The 23,781-nt window shown below is 42.7% G+C and overlaps 1 protein-coding gene across 3 annotated transcripts in view; it reads right to left on the bottom strand.

The window, feature by feature from the left end:
* LOC124037992 (anoctamin-8-like) overlaps positions 1-23,781 on the bottom strand; it is a 62,644-nt gene that overhangs the window by 25,708 nt on the left and 13,155 nt on the right. For 2 of the 3 annotated variants that reach the window (XM_046353321.1, XM_046353323.1), the window contains exons 2-7: positions 8,591-8,701; positions 7,980-8,112; positions 3,651-3,789; positions 3,422-3,518; positions 3,105-3,221; positions 376-503 (exon numbers count right to left, since the gene is read on the bottom strand). In XM_046353321.1, the coding sequence (XP_046209277.1) occupies positions 376-503; positions 3,105-3,221; positions 3,422-3,518; positions 3,651-3,789; positions 7,980-8,112; positions 8,591-8,701 (725 nt within the window). Of the gene's footprint in view, positions 1-375; positions 504-3,104; positions 3,222-3,421; positions 3,519-3,650; positions 3,790-7,979; positions 8,113-8,590; positions 8,702-23,209; positions 23,296-23,781 lie in introns of those variants that run through there. The other variant, XM_046353324.1, reaches the window with a different exon arrangement.

The following is a 23,781-nucleotide window of genomic DNA, read 5'->3' as shown; positions in this document are numbered from 1 at the left end:
ACTATTGGCCTCCTCTCCGGCAACTGAGTTAGGAAGGATGCCTGTGTCCTTGTCGTCTCTGTATTGATACACCTTCCTAATTGCAATTAATAACTTTACCTGAAAGGGATATTCAATGTCTGCTGTTTTTTTCTACCCATCTATTAGTAAGTCCCCTTCTTTACAAGGCATTGGAAAATCGTTGTATTGTGTAAATCCATTTTAAAATGAGGCTGTAACACAACAAAATGTGGAGAAAAAAAAGTCAAGGGGTGTGGATACTTTCTGAAGGCAATGTATCTCCTGTTTCTGTAGTGAGGCAGCTTGATATACAAGTACACCCCGTGGACAGGATGCTAGAAAAGGCACTTGATAAAGGCCCAGTGTGAACGTCACCTGATCAGACTCCGTCAGAATCCAGAGAACAAAGCCTATGACAGCTGGATACAGCATAGATGTGGTGTAGAACCCCAGCCAGGCAAAGTACATGGCTATCTTCACCCCAAAGTAATCATGAATATCATCTAGATACACCACAGAGGGACCGAGGGAGAGAGACAGTTAGCAATGAAACATTTATAATTCAATTCAACATACAATTCTGTGAGTGAAGAAACTTTTTCTGGTGAGTTTTGGCCTCGGTTGACCTTAGGTTTAAGGTCACATGAGCCACATATACAGTTGAAGTCAGAAGTTTACATACACCTTAGCCAAATACATTTAAACTCAGTTTTTCACAATTCCTGACATTTAATCAAAGTAAAAATTCCCTGTCTTAGGTCAGTTAGGATCACCACTTTATTTTAAGAATGTGAAATGTCAGAATAATAGTTGAGCGAATGATTTATCAGCTTTTATTTCTTTCACCACATTCCCAGTGGGTCAGAAGTTTACATACACTCAATCAGTATTTGGTAGCACTGCCTTTAAAATGTTTAACTTGGGTCAAACGTTTCAGGTAGCCTTCCACAAGCTTCCCACAATAAGTTGGGTGATTTTTGGCCCATTCCTGACAGAGCTTGTGTAACTGAGTCAGGTTTGTAGGCCTCCTTGCTTGCACATGCTTTTTCAGTTCTGCCCACAAATTTTCTATAGGATTGAGGTCAGGGCTTTGTGATGGCCACTCCAGTACCTTGACTTTGTTGTCCTTAAGCCATTTTGCCACAACTTTGGAAGTATGCTTCGGGTCATTGCCCATTTGGAAGACCCATTTGTGACCAAGATTTAACTTCCTGACTGATGTCTTGAGATGTTGCTTCAAAGACATCCACATACTTTTCCTTCCTCTATTTTGTGACGTGCACCAGTCCCTCCTGCAGCAAAGCACCCCCACAACATGATGCTGCCAACCGAGTGCTTCACGGTTGGGATTGTGTTCTTTGGCTTGCAAGACCCCCCCCCCCCTTTAACCTCCAAACATAATGATGGTCATTATGGCCAAACAGTTCTATTTTTGTTTCATCAGACCAGAGGACATTTCTCCAAAAAGTACGATCTTTGTCCCCATGTGCAGTTGCAAACTGTAGTCTGGATTTTTTTATGGCGGTTTTGGAGCAGTGGCTTCTTCCTTGCTCTTCTTCCTTGTCGATATAGGACTCGTTTTACTGTGGATATAGATCATTTTGTACCTGTTTCCTCCAGTATCTTCACAAGGTCCTTTGCTGTTGTTCTGGGATTGATTTGCACTTTTCACACCAAAGTACATTACATTACATTACGTTCATCTCTAGGAGACGCGTCTCCTTCCTGAGCAGTATGATGGCTGCGTGGTCCCATGGCGTAAATAGTTGCTTACTATTGTTTGTACAAATGAACGTGGTACCTTCAGATGTTTGGAAATTGCTCCCAAGGATGAACCAGACTTGTGGAGGTCTACAAATATTTTTCTGATGTCTTGGCTGATTTCTTTAGATTTTCCCATGATGTCAAGCAAAGAGGCACTGAGATTGAAGGTAGGCCTTGAAATACATCCACAGGTACACCTCCAATTAACTCTAAAGCCATGACATCATTTTCTGGAATTTTCCAAGCTGTTTAAAGGCATAGTCAATTTAGTGTGTGTAAACTTCTGACCCACTGGAATTGTGATACAGTGAATTAAGTTAAGTTAAATAATCTGTCTGTAAACAATTGTTGGAAAAATTACTTGTGTCATGCACAAAGTAGGTGTCCTAACAGACTTGCCGAGACCATAGTTTGTTAACAAATAATTTGTGGAGAGGTTGAAAAAAAAGAGTTTTAATGACCCCACCTAAGTGTATGTAAACTTCCGACTTCAACTGTACATCATGAAAGATTCACCCAGCACAGCCTGACTGCACTAACAATTCACTTCTAGCAAACACTCATCTAAACTGTAGACTCCTGTCTAAACTCCAGTATTTATGCTGCAGTAGTTTATGTGTCGGGGGGCTAGGGTCAGTTTGTTATATCTGGAGTACTTCTCCTGTCCTATTTGGTGTCCTGTGTGGATTTAAGTGTGCTCTCTCTAATTCTCTCTTTCTCTCTCTCGGAGGACCTGAGCCCTAGGACCATGCCTCAGGACAACCTGACATGATGACTCCTTGCTGTCCCCAGTCCACCTGGCCTTGCTGCTGCTCCAGTTTCAACTGTTCTGCCTTATTATTATGGGACCATGCTGGTCATTTATGAACATTTGAACATCTTGGCCATGTTCTGTTATAATCTCCACCCGGCACAGCCAGAAGAGGACTGGCCACCCCACATAGCCTGGTTCCTCTCTAGGTTTCTTCCTAGGTTTTGGCCTTTCTACAGAGTTTTTTCCTAGCCACCGTGCTTCTACACCTGCATTGCTTGCTGTTTGGGGTTTTAGGCTGGGTTTCTGTACAGCACTTTGAGATATCAGCTGATGTACGAAGGGCTATATAAATACATTTGATTTGATTTGATATACCAAGACGGAGGAAAAGTACACAAACAGTTCTGTGTGTGTGAGAGTATTAATTGTGGAGAACGGGCTTGTGGTAATGGCTGGAGCAGAAAAAGTGGAATGGTATCAAATGCATCAAACACATGGTTTCCATGTGTTTAATGCCATTCCATTCACTCCATTACAGCCTTTTTTATGAGCCGTCCTCCCCTTAGCATCCTCCACTGGTACTGACCTAGTGGCTGTTTTTCACACACGGCCTGCACCCAGGACTTCATCAGCTGACTGAGGATCCTCTGCTCATGGAGCGGAAACACCTTCTGGATCACGCCCCGCACACTTAGCTCTGGGACTGGTGGAACACGCATACAAACATGAATTCTTATTTTCCAACACACAGAGTACAAAGTGGTACACATAGAAGCATTCAGGAGCACACACACACACACACACAGTATGGTATTAACACAGTGCTGGGTATAAACAAGTTACACAACATTATTTACTTCACACTGACTAACAAAGGCAAAACAAACAACAAATGCTGCTCACTGATTGGCTGTCCCTCCAGGAACTGTATGTTGTGAAGCACCTCTCCATTCTTGGCACGTAGATTGTCGAGCCAATACTTGATGATGCTTTGCCTCTCCTGAGGAGAGATAGGGACCGACTGGTCAGACAGAATCAAATCTTCAGGTTCTCAGACAAGGTTATTTATCACACAATTGTGTGTGTGTGTGTGTGTGTGTGTGTGTGTGTGTGTGTGTGTGTGTGTGTGGACCTGTGATGTGAAGAAGCATAGTTCACTCTCAATGTTCTCATAGATGTAGTCTTCTTCACAGGAGAAGCTGCGTGCTCCTCCCCCAAACTCTGGCTTCACTGATTTCCTCAGACCCATCTCCTCTGCCCCACGCAACAGACTGAGAGACAGGGAGAGAGAGAGTAAGAGGGAGAGAGTTAGGGAAACACACACAGGCTTCCACAGGCCCACAAGGCTGGAGCAGAGTTGGGATGGAGAAACGCACAGTCACAAACCAACAGAGTGGCACAGAGTGACAGACAAGCAAGCAAACAGACAGGTGTTAGGACACGCGCACACACAATAAAAACAAGAACATACACACAAAGATTGGAATACATGGTCTAATGTGAATAAGACCTGTCCTGACATGCCACACATCTGATAAGAATTCCATATGACACACCCCATGATAGATGCACATGAAGGGACCAAATAACACTGAACAGAGCAGCAAAGGAAAGCCTGAGTAACTCTGAATGCATTCTCGATTGACAACAGTATCTATTCTAGGTTCTACTTCACCTCTCCTCCTCCATTCCTATCCTCCTCTCTCTAGAGGCTGACTCTATGCAGTTGTGCTCTGTTCTCACTGCAGAATGATAAGCCCAACTCACACACACACACACACACACACACACACACACACACACACACACACACACACACACACACACACACACACACCACCTGAGTGAGGCCACACTCCTATTAGCTGCCATTTACCAGCACACATCTATCACACTGTTATGGCCCTCTCGGGTCGTGAATGAAACTGCTTTACAATATAGTCCATAGTACTGAACTCAACAATGACTGAAACCGGTCAACGATCTAAGAAGGATTATATCTATTTATAGGGTAACACAGACTGCATTTACTCAAATCCACAATTTCTTATCCAGATGAAGCCAGTATGTTTTAGAGAGGTATCCTGCTACTGCCAACACTCTTTACGAGGGGTCGTGACTGAACAAGTCCAAGCACCCAAGCTTCTATTGGATTAAAAGTTTATAGCCTTATTTTCCTTTAAATTCAAGAAGTCATTACCTGCGTGTAGTGTCCCGTTGCCATTGGCCACTGCTAACCTGGGATAAATAACCCAGTCTAATACTGCTGAGAGGGCTAGCCTAGCCAGTTGTACTCTATGCAGCTTGCTCTGTGCTAATTTAGAAAATACTATATCACCAGTAATGAAACATTCTGCCCTGCTTGTGGGAAAAAACAGCGAACTCAGACCTAGAGAAGAGTGAATGAATTGATGAATGTTGCCATCTGCTAGAAGATACGTACGATAAGCAAGAATTTCAATAAGCATTTTTCTATGGCTGGCCATGCTTTCCACCTGGCTACCCCTACCCCGGCCAACAGCTCTGCAACCCCCGCAGCAACTTGCCCAAGCCCCCTCCCTGCTTCTTCTTCACCCAAATCCAGATAGCTGATGTTCTGAAAGAGCTGCAAAATCTGCAACCCTACAAATCAGCTGGGCTAGACAATCTGGACCCTCTCTTCCTAAAATTATCCGCCGAAATTGTTGCAAACCCCTATTACCAGCCTGTTCAACCTCTCTTTTGTATCGTCTGAGATCCCTAAAGATTGGAAAGTTGCCGCGGTCAGACACTCTAGACTGAAACGGTTACAGGCCTATATCCATCCTGCCCTGCCTTTCTAAAGTCTTCGGAAGCCAAGTTAACAGATCACTGACCATGTTGAATCCCACCGTACCTTCTCCACTATGCAATCTGGTTTCAGAGCTGCTCATGGGTGCTCCTCAACCACGCTCAAGGTCCTAAACGATATTATAATCGCCATAGATAAAAGACAGTACTGTGCAGCAGTCTTCATCGACCTGGCCAAGTCTTTCGACTCGGTCAATCGCCGCATGCTTATCGGCAGACTCAACAGCCTTGGCTTCTCAAATGACTGCCTCGCCTGGTTCACCAACTACTTCTCAGATAGAGTTCAGTGTGTCAAATCGGAGGGCCTGTTGTCTGGACCTCTGACACTCTCTATGAGGTGCCACAGGGTTCTCGGGCCGACTCTTTTCTCTGTATATATCAATGATATCGCTCTTGCTGCTGGTGATTCTCTGATCCACCTCTACTCAGACGACGCCATTCTGTATACAGCTGGCCCTTCCTTGGGCACTGTTAACAAACCTCCAAACGAGCTTCAATGACATACAACAGTCCTTCCGTGGCCTCCAACTGCTCTTAAATGCTAGTAAAACTAAATGCATGCTCTTCAACCGATTGCTGCCCACACCTGCCTGTCCGCCTAGCATCACTACTCTGGACGGTTCTGACTTAGAATATGTGGACAACTACAAATACCCCTTGGTGTCTGGTTAGACTGTAAACTCTCCTTCCAGACTCACATTAAGCATCTCCAATCCAAAATTAAATCTAGAATTGGCTTCCTATTTCGCAAACAAAGCCTCCTTCACTCATGTTGCCAAACATACCCTCGTAAAACTGACTATCCTACCGATCCTAGACTTCGGCGATGTCATACAAAATAGCCAGTGGTGGGTCGCCTCCAGCCTAACCACCACTGCGACCTGTATGCTCTCGTTGGCTGGCCCTCGCTACATATTCGTTGCTAAACCCACTGGCTCCAGGTCATCTATAAGTCTTTGCTAGGTAAAGCCCTGCCTTATCTCAGCTCACTGGTCTCCATAACAACACCCACTCATAGCACGTTCTCCAGCATGTATATTTCACTGGTCATCCCCAAAGCCAACACCTCCTTTGTCCGTCTTTCCTTCGAGTTCTCTGCTGCCAATAACTGGAACGAATTGCAAAAATCACTGAAGCTGGAGACTTATATCTCCCTCACTAACTTTAAGCCAGCTGTCAGAGCAGCTTACCGATCACTGTACCTGTACACAGCCCATAGGTAAATAGCACAACCAACTACCTCATCCCCATATCGTTATTTTTTTTGTTTCTTTTTTGCACCCCAGTATCTCTACTTGCACATCATCATCATCTGCACATCCATTACTCCAGTGTTAATGCTAAATTATTTCACCACTATGGCCCATTTATGGCCTTACCTCCCTAACCTTACGACATTTGCACACACTGTACATTGATTTTTCTATTGTGTTTTTGACTGTACGTTTGTTTATCCCATGTGTAACTCTGTGTTGTTGGTTATGTAGCACTGCTTTGCTTTATCTTGGCCAGGTCGCAGTTGTAAATGAGAACTTGTTCTCAACTGGCCAACCTGGTTAAATAAAGGTGAAATAAATAAAAATAAAGTGACCGCGTATCATTTTCTTTTAACCTTCTATCTCACGACTATTAGCATTTCCACATCACTTTCATGGTTCAACACAAGTTCAAATCATTTCAGCAGCAGTAAATGAGATTACATACATTAGCTTTTCTATCGCGTTAATTTGGGTCACCCAATACACCTGAGAAGGAGCGTGCAAGTATGTGTGACTGTGTGTATGTGAGATTGTGTGCGCACACATGCTGGTACAGCCATCTGCCTTGAGTAACGCACACTGACAGAAAGCTCTCTCTTTCTCTCTACTCCGTTCACTTGTTAAGAGGTGAAAGCCACCCTTAAAACTCTCAGGATAGGATAGTCAAGAGCCCTTGAAAACAGATCAGTCAGCACAGCAGACATCATCTAACACAGAGTGAACTGCATTGTGGGGTAGTGTGGTTAATGCCCGCTGCGCTCTTACTTTGGATGTTGAGTATTTACCCAGAGTCATCTCTAAATCCCCTGGTATTTACCCAGAGAGGTAAGATACAGCATAATAGCATCATGTACAGTACAGTGTTTAGAAAGAGTTGACGCTAATTGTACAATGTAAGTCCTAACATTCTACAATGAAATTCTTGTAACTTTCCCCAAATTCCCTGGTTTTACAGAAATCCTAGTTGGAACATTCCTGGAATAATGAGAAATGAAGGAGGTAATCTGGGAATCCTCCAACCAGGATTTCTGAAAACCCAGGGAATTTGGGGATAGTTACGAAAATTGTGCAATCCTAGGTCCAGATCTCTTAGCAGTGGTTTTAATACACTCACATACAGCAACGGGAGGCCACACTAGTATTGCTAATACACTAACTAACCTTCTGCTGATGTAGGAAATGTTCTATTTATGATCAGTCAAGACACTAATTCAAACAGGTTTACTAAAGCCTCGGTAACTACCCTCTATCTCCGGATCCATTTAGATGCTAACAATAATAATGACAATTAATTCATACTGCAGCACGCAATGTCATTGTCTATACTGTACATTAGCTGGCCATGCAGACCCCCCCCCCCCCCGGGTTCTTACTTCTCATAGGTTGCCGTGACAAAGAAGGCATGGACGTGCGTGCGTTTGTGGTGTCGGATCTGGATGTTGAGTTCCGGAATGCCCAGACGCAGATGGTTCAGTAGCCATAGCAACGTGTGGTCATCCGTCTGGTCTGTCACAGGGAAGAAATAGAGCAGAGATTAAACACATACAGTACATGCATGTTTTAAAAAATACAATTATTTGGTTACATCATCATAATAACGGTTTAAATGAAAATTCCAACCTTCAAGATATTAACAACAGTTTTACTGTGAAACTGTTCCACATAAACCAACACAGAAACACTGTTTTTAATTAAACTCAGAGGTAACATCATTATCTCAAAAGAGTAAACAACCCATATTATTATCATTACTTTCACACTAGCCTGGAGCGATGAGTGCATGTTGTCTAATGAGCATTATGTTCCAGTAATGACTGAGAAGAGTAGCACAGCATATCTATGTACTGGGATGGCTAATGTTTCGATTACATTATCACCATTCATAAAGTCAGGCCACAGAGACCAACATGAAACATTACTTCTGCTTTTCAAAGTCCTGGATGGCCATGCAAACATGTAGGTAAAAAACAAAAACAAAAGACACCTGAGAAAGTCATGAGGATGTCACAGTTCTCAGTGGGCACGGTCTTCATCCAGGACTTATGAGACATGATGTACCGCCCAGCCTGCAGCAGCCGCTTCCCGAATAACTTATCTAGAGAGGAGAGAGAAAGAGACAGATGAGAGAGAATCACAACGACAGTCACCTTCCAATAGTGAAGCAGAATGACAGATTAGGACTCTTCTTTTCAAACTGTCAGTCAGTGCTCCTCTCTGCCTCCCCCCCCTTTCCACACACATCCTTTTCCTCTACCACACACATACACACACATCCTTTTCCTCTACCACACACACACAGAGGAGAGAGAGTTAGCACGGTGCGGACATACCCTTTTCTCTACCACACACATTCACACACACCCTTTTTTGGAGAGAAAAGAAAGAAGGGATACTGGTCTTGTTGACCACACACACACACACTCCCTTTTCCTCTACCACACACACACACACGGGCACCCTTTTCCTCTACCACACACACACACACACCTTTTCAAAATTTTCCTCTACCACACACACAGCAGAGACACACACCTTTTCCTCTACCACACACACACACCGGCCTTCCTCTACCACAGAGGGAAGAGATGATAGGATGGAAGAGGAGAGAGTAGCACACACCACCCAGTTTTCCTACTACCACACACACTAGTAAAGATGAGGTCACTCCTTTTCCTCTACCACACACACACCCTTTTCCTCTACCACACACACACCCGCTTTCCTCTACCACACACACACTTATTGACTTTTTAAAAATCTACCTGACACTACACAGTGGCTGCGTTGTTGACTTTTCCTCTACCACACACACACACACCCGTTTTCCAGTCTACCACACACACACACACCCTTTTAAAAGAATCTACCACACACAAAATCACACCCTTTTCACAGACTACCTACACACACACACAAACCCTTTTCCTCTACCACACACACACACACCCTTTTCCTCTACCACACACACACACACCCTTTTCCTCTACCACACACACAATTATCTTGGACAAGACAGCAAAGACAACCCTTTTCCTCTACCACAGTTGAGTGTAATAGTTTCTACACACACACCCTTTTCCTCTACCACACTTTTCACTTCACCTTCCCTTTTTTGTCTTCTTTCTTCTGTTACCACACACACACACACCCTTTCCTCTACCACTAAGATACACAATTTTACCCTTTAATTTTTCCTCTACCACACACAGTTTTCTCTTGACACACCCTTTAAATCCTCTACCACACACATTTTTCACAGCTGCCAATTTAGAACCTCTCACCACACACACACAACATGAAACATTACTTTTCCTCTACCACAAACATGTAGGTAAAAACAAAAACAAAGAGACACATGAGGATGTCACAGTTTTCCTCTTCATCCACACTTATGACACATGATGTACCGCCCACCCTTTTCCCTCTTACCACACACACACACACCTTCCAATAGTGAAGCAGAATGACTACTCTTTTCAAACTGTCACACACACACATCCTTTTCCTCTACCACACACACACACACACCCTTTTCCTCTACCACACACACACACACCTTTTCTACCACACACACACACATCCTTTTCCTCTACCACACACACACACACCCTTTTTCCTCTACCACACACACACACACATCCTTTTCCTCTACCACACACACACACACCCTTTTCCTCTACCACACACACACACATCCTTTTCCTCTACCACACACACACACACCCTTTTCCTCTACCACACACACACACCCTTTTCCTCTACCACACACACACACACACACACACACACCCTTTTGCTCTACCACACACACACACATCCTTTTGCTCTACCACACACACACACACATCCTTTTGCTCTACCACACACACATACAACCTGCCAAACATACACACAATACCCCATATTGACAAAGCGAATATAGTTTGTTTTATGTTTTCAGAAACACATTATTTACATAAGTATTCAGACCATTTCCCATGAGACTCGAAATTGAGCTCAGGTGCATTCTGTTTCCATTGATCATCCTTGAGATGTTTCTACAACTTGATTTTTAGTCCACCTGTGGTAAATTCAATTGTTTGGACATGATTTGGAAAGGCACACACCTGTCTATATAAGGTCCCACAGTTGACAGTGCATGTCAGAGCAAAAACCAAGCCATGAGGTCAATGTGTGAAAGGTGAATGCCAAGTGTCACGTATGGAGGAAACCTGGCACCATCCTACGGTGAAGCATGGCGGTGGCAGCATCATGCTGTGGGGAAGTTTCCAACAGGACAACTACCCTAAGCACACAGCCAAGACAACACAGGAGTGGCTTTGGGACAAGTCTCTGAATGACCTTGAGTGGCCCAGCCAGAGCCCAGACTTGAACCCGATCTAACATCTCTGGAGAGACCTGGAAATAGTTGTGCAGTGACGTTCCCTATCCAACCTGGCAGAGCTTGAGAGGATCTGCAGAGAAGGGGAGAAACTCCCCAAATACAGGTGTGCCAAACTTGTAGCGTCATACCAAAGAAGACTCAAGGCTGTAATCGCTGCCAAAGGTGCTTCAACAAAGTACTGAGTAAAGGGTCTGAATACGTATGCAAATGTGATATTCCGAGCTGACAAGGTAAAACTCTTGTCATTCTGCCCCTGAGCTAGGCAGTTAACCCACTGTTCCCAGGGCGCCAATGACATGGATGACAATTAAGGCAGACCCCGCACCTCGCTGATTCAGAGGAGTTGGGTTAAATGTGGAAGACACATTTAAGTTGAATGCATTCAGTTGTACAACTGAAAGTCAAGGGGTCTAAATTCTTTCCGAACGCATTGTACACCCGTCCCCTCTCTATCTGCCAGAAATAAAATGTCACCCTCCTTCCCTCTGCAACATAAGAGCGAGGGAGTCGGACTTAACCCCTACATTTCTGGGAGACACTCTTTCTCCTTCTACATTGTCAACACTGACTATCTCTCTCTATTACTGTGTATGTGCGTGCGTGTATGCATTTATTCCTACAAGTGTGTCTGCATGTGTGCGTGAGACCACTCACACACACACACACACAAAAATGACTCAATAAGGAGAGTGATGGAGTGCTGCATCAGATGGCCTCCACAATCACCCGACCTCAACCCAATTGAGGTGGTTTGGGATGAGTTGGAAGGCAGAGTGAAAGGTAAAGCAGCCAAAAAGTGCTCAGCATATGTGGGAACTCCTTCAAAACTGTTGGAAAAGCATTACAGGTGAAGCTGGTTCATAGAATTGATTTTATTTTATTCAACCTTTATTTAACTAGGCAAGTCAGTTAAAAACAAATTATTATTTACAAAGACGGCGACTGAACAGTACAGGCGTGGCCAAAAGTTGAGAATGACACAAATATTAATTTTCAAAAGTCTGCTGCCTCAGTTTGTATGATGGCAATTTGCATATACTCCAGAATGTTATAAAGAGTGATCAGATGAATTGCAAAGTCCCTCTTTGCCATGCAAATTAACTGAATCCCAAAACATTTCAGCCCTGCCACAAAAGGACCAGCTGACATGATGTCAGTGATTCTCTCATTAACACAGGTGTGAGTGTTGACGAGGACAAGGCTGGAGATCACTCTGTCATGCTGATTGAGTTCAAATAACAGACAAAGCTTCAAAAGGAGGGTGGTGCTTGGAATCATTGTTCTTCCTCTGTCAACCATGGATACCTGCAAGGAAACACGTGCCGTCATCATTGCTTTGCACAAAATGGGCTTTACAGGCAAGGGATATTGCTGCCAGTAAGATTGCACCTAAATCAACCATTTATCGGATCATCAAGAACTTCAAGGAGAGCAGTTCAATTGTTGTGAAGAAGGCTTCAGGGAGCCCAAGAAAGTCCAGTAAGCGCCATGCCCATCTCCTAAAGTTGATTCAGCTGCGGGATCGGGGCACCACCAGTACAGAGCTTTCTCAGGAATGGCAGCAGGCAGGTGTGAGTGCATCTGCATGCACAGTGAGGCGAATACTTTTGGAGGATGGCCTGGTGTCAAGAAGGGCAGCAAAGAAGCCACTTCTCTACAGGAAAAACATCAGGCACAGACTGATATTCTGCAAAAGGTACAGGGATTGGACTGCTGAGGACTGGGTTAAAGTCATTTTCTCTGATGAATCCCCTTTCCGATTGTTTGGGGCATCCGGAAATAAACTTGTCCGGAGGAGACAAGGTGAGTGCTACCATCAGTCCTGTGTCATGGCAACAGTAAAGCATCCTGAGACCATTCATGTGTGGGGTTGCTTCTCAGCCAAGGGAGTGGACTCACTCACAATTTTGCCTAAGAACACAGCCATGAATAAAGACTGGTACCAACACATCCTCTGAGAACAACTTCTCCCAACCATCCAAGAACAGTTTGGTGACGAACAATGCCTTTTCCAGCATGATGGAGCACCTTGCCATAAGGAAAAAGTGATAAATAAGTGGCTCGGGGAACAAAAGATCGATATTTTGAGTCCATGGCCAGGAAACTCCCCAGACCTTAATCCCATTGTGAATCTGTGGTCAATCCTCAAGAGGCAGGTGTACAAACAAAAACCAACTAATTCTGACAAACTCCAAGCATTGATTATGCAAGAATGGGCTGCCATCAGTTAGGATGTGGTCCAGAAGTTAATTGACAGCATGCCAGGGCGGTTTACAGATGCCAGGGCGGGGTCAACACTTCAAATATTGTCTCTTTGCATCAACTTCATGTAATTGCCAATAAAAGCCTTTGACACTTATGAAATGCTTGTAATTATACTTCAGTGTTCCATAGTAACATCTGACAAAAATATCTTAAGACAATAAAGGAGCAAACTTTGTGGAAATTAATATTGGTGTCATTGTCAAAACTGTTCTGTTTCTCAAACTAGACAAACTAGCAACGGGTGTGGCTGAAATAGACAATTCCACTAATTTGAAGGGGTGTTCACATACTTTTATATATATACACACTGTAGTTTCTATAAATCATATATCATGAGTTGAACTAGATACCACAGCCCTATAATCACCTGCACATTAAAACACTTGTTCTCTGACCAGTCCACGGTGACCTCGAGCCACATATCTGATTTATACCAGCACTAGTCAAACAGTCAACTAAGCTAATCACCGAGCCCATGACCAGTTGAATTAGGTGGTCTAGAGTGTATATTTGGAATATGTATCAAATATGTTGAATAGCTAGGGGTCCCCAAGGACTGGTTTGAGAAATACACTGTTCAGGTCAGTGTGGTTCTGCTTCCTGGAACAGACTGAGAATGAAAGAAGGGCAGAGTAGGACTACTTCCTGGAAAGAATGCCCAGGGGTTGTTCCAGAGAAATAAAAATAGCCCCATACTGTCAAGATGTACATCGCAAGGTAAAATACGGTTCGGATTGTTATTCTGTAACACTAGATAACCTTCATGCCTGCATCACTTTGTTACATAGGCAGTCTGAACATGTAGAGTTTAATTTGGATTTCTTACAGAGAGAGTTAAGGAATTTCATCCCACTGGGCACACTGGTTGAATCAACACTGTGCCCAGTGGGATTTTGTTTCAGGATGTTATTCTATTCCAAATAGTGATTTAACAAATGAAAACAATAGAAACAAATGTAAAAAAAACATTTTTATTTCAGTTTCATCTTAAGAGTTACTATTCACAGTCTCTAAATCCATCCTGTTCCCCATGCAGCTGCAGTTTGGCAGAAAAAGAACAGCCTGACAAGCATTCTAATGAGGCCTGTATTCACTGCTCTAGACACACACACACACACACACACACACACACACACCGTCTGAAAGCCAACACCTCCACAATACCTCGATTTATGAACCAAATTGACAGGCAGACTGCTGTGCAGCTTACGTGTGTGTGTGTTCGTCTCTGTGTTTGAGTAATGCTCATAGAAAAACCCATTCACACTGGTGGTGTCTCCATTTTTACTTAACTAGACAAATCAGTTAAGAACAAATTCTTATTTACAATGACGGCCTACCCCGGATGACGCTGGGCCAATTGTGCGCCACCCTCTGGGACCCCCAATCACAGTTGGTTGTGATACAGCCTAGAATCAAACCAGGGTCTGTAGTGACACCTCTAGCACTGAGATGCAGTGCCTTAGACCGCTGCGCCAATCGAGAGCCCCCATTTTCCCAGACATTGCCCATCCGGGCTTAAGTGGGGACATTTTGCCGGTCCCTACAAGGAAAATGGTTAGGCTTAGGGGATAGGTTTAGGGTTACAAGTAGAGGGTTAGGAGTAAGGGTTACATTACATTTAAGTCATTTAGCAGACGCTCTTAGCTTTAGGGAAAATAGGATTTTGAATTGGAATCAATTGCTTGTTCCCCAACAAGGGTAGCAAAACAAATGTGTGTGTGTGTGCTCTGCTCACTTGGCTCCCCTGCAAGAGGAGGTCGTAATTTCCACCAAAATACCATGGAGATACAAGCGCACCTGACACCATGCTGCTGAAGAGACGGAGGAAAATACAGCCCCTATCAACAGACCCAGGGTCAGCAGTCACAGACACACTCAAGCATTTTACTGCGAAATCACCGTTTTAAGAACAGGGCTTATCTAGCGACAGCGAGGCCAAGGTACCTGCTCTGTTATGTGTACTCAAGTATGGGCTCCACTGATCTAATCACCATTCCGGTATTGTTGAATAATATTCCATACAGTACCAGTCAAAAGTTTGGACACACCTACTCATTCAATGGTTATTTCTTTAGTTTTACTATTTTCTACATTGTATAATAATAATAATAATAATAATAATAGTGAAGACATCAAAACTATGAAATAACACATATGGAATCATGTAGTAACCAAAAAAAAGTGAGAAACAAATCAAAATATAATTTTAGATTTTTCAAAGTAGCCACCCTTTGCCTTGACAGCATTGCACACGCTTGGCATTCTCTCAACCAGCTTCACCTGGAATGCTTTTCCAACAGTCTTGAAGGAGTTCCCACATATGCTGAGCACTTGCTGGTTGTTTTTCCTTCACTCTGCAGTACAACTCATCCCAACCTATCTCAATTGGGTTGAGGGATTGTGGAGGCCAGGTCATATGACGCAGCACTCCATCACAAACTGGAGGTGTGTTTTGAGTCATTGTCCTTTTGAAAAACAAATGATAGCGCAAACCAGATGGGATGGCATATCGCTGCAGAATGCTGTGGTAGCCATGCTGGTTAAGTGTGCCTTGAATTCTAAATAAATCCCCGACAGTGTCACCCCAAATGCACACCCACATCATCACAACTCCATCCTCTGCAGTGCGAACCACACATGCGGAGACCATCCGTTCACTTACTCTGCATCTCAAAGACACATATAAAATTTGGACTCATCAGACCAAAGGACAGATTTTCGCCGTTGTCACGACTTCTACCGAAGTCGTTGCCTCTCCTTATTCGGGCGGTGCTCGGCGTTCGACAATCACCGGTCTTCTAGCCATCATTGATCCTTTTTTCATTTTCCATTGGTTTTGTCTAGTCTTCCCACACACCTGTTTTCAATCCCATTCATTACCTGTTGTGTATTTAACCCTCTGTTTCCCCTCATGTCGTTGTCAGAGATTGTTGTATAGGTGCGCGTCGGGTCCTCATACCCATGTTTGTTTGTTTGTTTATGTACATTTAGTGTTATGGAGCATACGCCGTGGACTTTATTAAAAGACTCCATTTTACACTCCATTTGACTCTCCTGCGCCTGACTTCCCTGCCACCTATTACACCTATGCATGACAGCCGTTCTAATGTCCATTGCTCGTGTTTCTTGACCCAAGCAAGTATCTTCTTATTATTGGTGTCCTTTAGTAGTAGTTTCTTTGCAGCAATTCTACCATGAAGGCCTGATTCTCGCAGTCTCCTCTGAACAGTTGATGTTGAAATGTGTTACTTGAAGCATTTATTTGGGCTGCAATCTGAGGTGCAGGTAACTCTGGGTCTTCCTTTCCTGTGGCGGTCCGCATGAGAGCCAGTTTCATCATAGCGCTTGATGATTTTTGCGACTGCACTTGAAGAAACTTTAAAAGTTATTGAAATTTTCCAGATTGACTGACTTTCATTTCTTAAAGTAATGGACTGTCATTTCTCTTTGCTTATTTGAGCTGTTCTTGCCATAATATGGACTTGGTATTTTACCAAATAGGGCTATCTTCTGTATACCACCCCTACCTTGACACAACACAACTGTTTGACTCAAAAGCATTAAAGAAAGAAATTCAACCAATTCACTTTTAACAGGGCTCGTGAAGCTGGTTGAGAGAATGCCAAGAGTGTGCAAAGCTGGCATCAAGGCAAAGGGTGGCTACTTTGAATAAATCACACAAATAAAATATATCTTGATATGTTTAACACTTTTTTGTTTTCTATATGATTCCATATATGTTATTTCTTAGTTTTGATGTCCTCACTGTTATTCTACAATGTAGAAAATAGTAACAATGAAAAACCCTGGAATGAGTAGGTGTCCAAACTTTTGACTGGTGCTGTATATATAATAATAATAATAATAAATAATAATAAAATATAGTTAGAAACAATATAATTATAGAAAAGCAAGGCATAGGACTGAATGGAATATAATGTATTATTGTAAGTCCTCTCGAGGGGTGGTAATGCTGAAGGAAATGCAAACCAACATGTAAATTCACTAACCTCAACCTCCCCCCACTGCTACAGACTACAGTAGTTTAAAAAGTCAAATGTTGAGGCCTTGGCCTACATGTAAACAAGTAGGATAGTTTACATGTTAGCTAAGCATCTTGCAGTGACATCAGCCAAAGTAATTCAATTTCACTCTCTGAGCACTACAGCTCAGGTTTCTGTAGTTTAGCTGTATTCACAGACACTTCAGAGTATATTAAGTGGTCGAGGGCATCATATTGAATCCTGGGGGGGGGGGGGGGGGGTCGACTCAGGGGGTGGGTCAGCACATGTGAACAAGCTTTAGGGGTGCTTTCATGGGGTCTACATCCCGAGTGTGATGCGCTGTGCAACGCCAACATGTCACATACTAAATTACTGCATACACAGGACAACACAGATGGGATGTCAACTTTGACTAAACAGACCTGGAACTTCTCATATTCATACTGCAAAACAGACCTGAAACTAACTGCTTAATACACATTTATGACAAAATTCTGACTACATAAATGTGCGTTCATGAACCAGGAACAGTTCATAACATGTTTATTACACATTCATAAACTACAAATAGGTTCTGCTGGGACTTTTTCCAAGTATATGTTATGTAGTGACCCCAAAAAAATTATTCTCTGTCAATCCATGGAATTTTAGACTACATATTAACAATAGAGTCTAAATATAGGATTCCGAACTCTCACACAGAAACACCTCTAGGGTGAGTTACATGCTGACCACACCACTCACCACATTTACACATGCATGTTATTCAATTATTTAATCCAAACTGCTCGCACGTGTTTGCGTCGTTAGGCGCTAAAATAGGACTTTGTGCTATTTTTTACGCTTTAAGCGCTTCAAGTCCCGCCTCTCCCATCTCCTCATTGGTTTTTAGGAGCATATATTTCAACCTGCGTGTGGATGGATAAAATCAACAAGCCTTTGATGACCAGTGTAGTCCGCATGTTAGTGTTCTTTCTTATCCCATATTCCCCCTAGCAACAGTGACTATTACCTCACAGGCAGACCAGGGGGAAGGGAGTGTGTGGAACTGCTTTGAGCGGCACCTGTTTCTCAAGGGCTGGTTTTAGAGGGTTGACATACACCGAACCCCATTCTAAAACCCAAAACCAGCCCTAGCCCTTTAGGGACTACGCTGAAGATCTGAAAGAACTGGACAGCTGCTCATTGATTTGGGATTCAGCACTACCATATGTACTAACATGATTCTGTATGACTAACAACCATGTCCACAGCCACAATACCAGTACAGTGTAATAGCAATGATCCCATTAAGAACATCTGCTCTGTTTCTGGGCCAAATGATCTAATCATGCTCATTTCTTCAATTAGAAGGTCTTCTGTTCCTATAATTCCTCTCACTCTACCCCTCTCGCTCTCCTTATCGCCCCCTCTCTTGCTACCCCTCTTGCCCACCCCTCTCTCTCTCCCTCTCTCAAAATGCAGGGCTCTTAAGGTTTTAAAGCCTTTCACTAATTTGTGCTAGTTCAACAACCGTATATTTTGTCAATAGAAAATGGGGGTTCAAGAACATAACTGAGTGTGACCTTCAACACAGTATATTACACTGTATAAAGAAGAGTGGGCTAGATCAGACAGTGAAGAGCAGCAGTAAAAAGGCAGAGTCTGAACAGTAAAGTGCCAGAGCCACAATGCCTGCTATTCATCCAGGTAACAATCATCAAAGAGTGCCAGTGTGGAGCGGAGCCCCTTTCACACAACTCCACACAGACTTCTTCCCAGATCCACAGCTTGCTGGTTATCTAACTGGCTGAATTGGCCATTGTGATGAAGGGGGATTAATAAGAGAGTGGCTCTGAATATAGTTCATGAATAGCAGCTTTTGTGTGTCCAACTCCAACGGACAGCCGTGTTCCATAGTTGTCACAGCAAAAGCCCCCAAACACAAGAGGAAGATCCTCTAATGACCACAGCAACAAAGGGATACAGGATTTACCCGATCAACAGTACAACCATGACGATGCAAGGCCGTTTGGGCAATGCAAGATGTAGCACAATTTTTTGTAACGTGAAGTTGTGTGCACGTTACAAATCACTAGGGGGGATAATTGATTGGGTGGGGTCTGAACTATTAAGATGTGATAACCCTAACTCAAGAGAGGGAATTTACAGAAGGAAAAAGTTGTGAGATATAACCTACGGTTGAAAACAGTTCCATAAAAAGGAGGTATAGGTGTTTCACAAACAAAAAAACGTAAGGAAACCAAAGGGTACCAAAGGAGGTGAGCAGAACTAAACCAAACACAAGCGGTCTTTCAGTAAGATGCTTAAAGAGAGAGGGCATTAGCGTTGGAGGCACTGACCCACTTCTGACTGACACCCCACTGGGCAAAAACTGGTTGAATCAACATTGTTTCCACAATTTCAGCCCCCAAAAATCTATGACGTTGAATCAACGTAGACAACTGAATGGATTTGCAAAAAGTCGTCAACACAAGGGCATTTCATTTTATTTCACCCAACTTTTAATCTAAATCCAATGACATGGTGACATTTGTTGTCGATTTCAAATGTAAATCAAAACTAGATGTTGAACTGAGGTCTGTGTCCAGTGGGACAGTTAGCAATGACCAACTATTTCAGGAAATAAGGGATCTAAATCTATTTCCATTTAGAGGCAAAGACCTACTAGTGTATTATCTGTATAAAGAATTGAAAAACTCAAGTCCATTTATATTTCTCTCTCCCTCTCTCTATTATTAGGTTACAGTGAGTAAAAAAAACAATTACAATGCACCCAGCTAGCACATTTAGTTCCTTGGAAGTTGTGTGAACGTACGTTTTTGGTTTCCCATTGGTTCTGGGAACGAAGCCATACGTTTCCTGACTGGTAAAACAGAACGTTATTTAAATGTTCTGAGAACATTCATTTTTAGGTTGCAGGGAGGTTGAGAATGTTTTACTATGGTTCCCTGAAAGTTTTCCTGGGAGATGTTATTAACATTCTGTGAATGGAATTGATAGTTTAAAAAAAAGTAATTAAAATAACATTCTGAAAATAAGATTTTTAATAACACTGCTAGCTTAGTTTGGATGAACTGCTTTGAACGCTAAGCACAGATGGGACACATGGAAATTAATTTGCATGAGCATTAATGATGCAAACATTGTTTTTAGTATTGTGGCATCAGGGAGATTTGAACCTATGATCTTCTGTTCTCTATCAACAAAATTAGTCCACTGAGCCATGTTTTTTTAATTCACACAAAGCTGATCATGTGTCTATTCAATCAGCCCCCCTTTCAAAGGAAACAAGTATTGATTAGCTGAGGCCAATTAGTAAGTGCGGCCACCACACCTGAACACACTTACCAAGATAGAAGATAGAAGACCGAGAGAGTTTGGTTGATGCTGCAAACGGAATGTATATGTTTTAAATTCATTATTATAATGTTCTTTGGACGTCAATGTTTTGTTGTGTTTTTATAGTCCCGGTAGGTATTCACACAATAATAAGGAATTCTCCGACCACAACCACAAATTGGGCAAAAACCAACATTCTTTCCTATTGACCCCTACTGTAAAAGAGGCAACTTTGTTGTTTTTGGTTATACAGAGACAACAAAACATGTCAAGAAGCTGCTATGTTGTTCAATGTACAGAAACTAATTTATAAAAAATGTCAACTGAAATATTACATCTACATAGGTATTCAGACCCTTTACTCTGTACTTTGTTGAAGCACTTTTGGCAGCTATCACAGCCTTGAGTCTTCTTGGGTATGACGCTACAAGCTTGGCATACCTGTATTTGGGTAGTTTCTCACATTCTTCTCTGCAGATCCTCTCAAGTTCAGTCAGGTTGGATGGGGAGAGTTTCTGCACAGCTATTTTCAGGTCTCTCCAGAGATGTTAATTTGAGTTCAAGTCCGGGCTCTGGCTAGGCCACTCAGAGACTTGTCCCGAAGCCACTCCTGCATTTTCTTGGCTGTGTGCTTAGGGCCATTGTCCTGTTGGAAGGTAAACTGTCGCCCCAGTCTGAGGTCCTGAGCACTCTGGAGCAGGTTTTCATTAAGGAACTGTACTTTGCTCCATTCATCTTTGTCTCGACTAGTCTCCCATTCCCTGCTGCTGAAAACCATCCCCACAGGATGATGCTGCAACCACCATGCTTCACTGTAGGGATGGTGCCAGGTTTCCTCCACATGTGACACTTGGCATTCAGGCCAAAGAGTTGAATCTTGGTTTGATCAGACCAGACAATCTTGTTTCTCATGGTCTGAGAGTCTTTAGGTGTCTTTTGGCAAACTCCAAGCGGGCTGTCATGTGCCTTTTACTGAGGAGTGGCTCCCATCTGGCCACTCTACCTTAAAGGCCTGATTGGTGGAGTGCTGCAGAGATGGTTGTCCTTCTGTAAGTTTCTTCCATCTCCACAGAGGAACTCTGGAGCTCAGTTAGAGTGACCCCGATTGTTCAGTTTGGCCGTGTGGCCAGCTCTAGGAAGAGTTGGTGCTTCCAAACTTCTTCCATTTAAGAATGATGGATGCCACTGTGTGCTTGGGCACCTTCAATCCTGCAGAAATGTTTTAGTACCCTTCCCGAGATCTGTGCCTTGACACAATCCTGTCTCAGAGCTCCATGGGCAATTCCTTCGACCTCGTGGCTTGGTTTTTGCTCTGACATGCACTGTCAACTGTAGGACCTTATATAGACAGGCGTGTGCATTTCCAAATCAATTTATTTTACCATAGGTGGACTCCAATTAAGTCGTAAAACGTCTCAGGGATGACCAATGGATTCAAGATGCACCTGAGCGCAATTTTGAGTCTCATAGCAAAGGGTCTGAACACTTATGTAAATACGGTTTTTTTTTTTTTAAATACATTTGCAAACATTTCTAAAAACCTGTTTTTGCTTTGTCATTCTGGTGTATTGTGTGTAGATTGCTGAGGATATTTTTGTTTAATCCATTTTAGAATAAGGCTGTAAAATGTGGAAAAAGTCAAGGGGTCTGAATACTTTCCGAAGGCACTGTACATCTAGCCAGGTCAAAAATAACTGACCTTCGGTTCGCAATTCTCCCACGTAGGGAAATAGAGCCTGTGAAAATAGTTATGCTATTCGTTTGAGAGAGTGGGAAACATGGGGACGCTGTGTCCAAGTAGGCTACACGTAGCTATGTGTAAAGAAAGCATTTAATCACAGGTAAGACATTTAACTTGTTTAGTACAGTCTGTTTGTAACTCAACTCACTACTTGTAGCTCTATAGTCAGTTTGTGTTGTTGATCTTGGCTAGCTTAATGTTCAGGTCAGTAGCTATCTAGCACTCACTCACTCAAGTGACTGCTAGAATCGTCATGAAAAGGGGTATGAGGGAAGCCCAGTGGTCACCAACCTTTGAGTCAAGATCACTCTGAGTCAAAATCAAATTAAGCCCAATCAAATTGACGTGGCTTAAGCATTGTTGTGGACTTAGAACATCACATTTTTGTATTTTTTCTATTACAAAAAAAGTTTGATTTTGAAAGTGAAAATCACCCAAAATCTACGTGAAAACTCATGAAAAAAAATAGGAAAACATGATTTTCACACAGGGTGCCTTTCTTTCGCTGGGTGGGCCGTTTGGGAACTTTTTGGCAAAATTAGAGTATTCCCACCTCTCCAGGCACCAGTACACTATAGGGCCGATGGAAAGACAGCAATCACACAGCGCATGATTTTAAAGGATATACATACAGTAATAAGCCAGTAGGTCCCAATCATAAGAATACAAAAACACAACCATTAAGCATTTCCCAATAAGGAGTTAAATAATTACTTCATTGCAAAAACATGTCGCCAAAAACATGTAATTGGTGACCTAAAGTTTGAATGCAACAATGTTTCACACATAAGTTATTTTCAAAGAGATGGCAAACAGCTAGCGAGCTGCAATTTAAAATAAAATAAAAAACACCGTTCCACTCACCAGATGATCATTTGAAACTTAACTTTTTGTTGAAAGTTATTCTTGAAAAGGGAGAAGCTAACAAATTAGCAACAACATTCTCTTTGATAACACCTGCTGGAGCTGCTGAAAACTAGCCGACGACAAAAACTAGTTAACTAGACCATGGGAAAACTACTGCTAGCTTATTGCGCAGAGACCGGTTGGCCTTTGAGAAGGCAGAAGTATCCATACGTTTTTGTAAGTCAAAATGTGATTGGTTGATGTCACAGTCACTACAAATTGTTGCCTTATTACAGTTGAATGGCAAATGACTTCTATCTTGCTTCTGATCCATCTAGCCAAATGCTGACTAGATTTAGCTCCCCAGAGACTAGCAAAGAAAAATCCTGATTGGATCTTTTTTTCCTCTTCAGTGTTAACCCTTTCCTTTCCAACAAAACTGAAGAGATTAAATCTGAACATTGAAAATATTATTGTTATTATTTTATAAATACTTATCCCTTCTCTGAAGGCATAGAAGGCCCATTCTCCCACACTGTTATGAATGTCTTAAGAATTCATATGTTGTTCTGAAATACTGGACAATTTGA

Source organism: Oncorhynchus gorbuscha, linkage group LG06 (assembly GCF_021184085.1).
Source record: "Oncorhynchus gorbuscha isolate QuinsamMale2020 ecotype Even-year linkage group LG06, OgorEven_v1.0, whole genome shotgun sequence".
In the NCBI taxonomy this organism is placed as follows: domain Eukaryota; kingdom Metazoa; phylum Chordata; class Actinopteri; order Salmoniformes; family Salmonidae; genus Oncorhynchus; species Oncorhynchus gorbuscha.
This window is presented reverse-complemented; position numbering and strand designations above follow the sequence as displayed.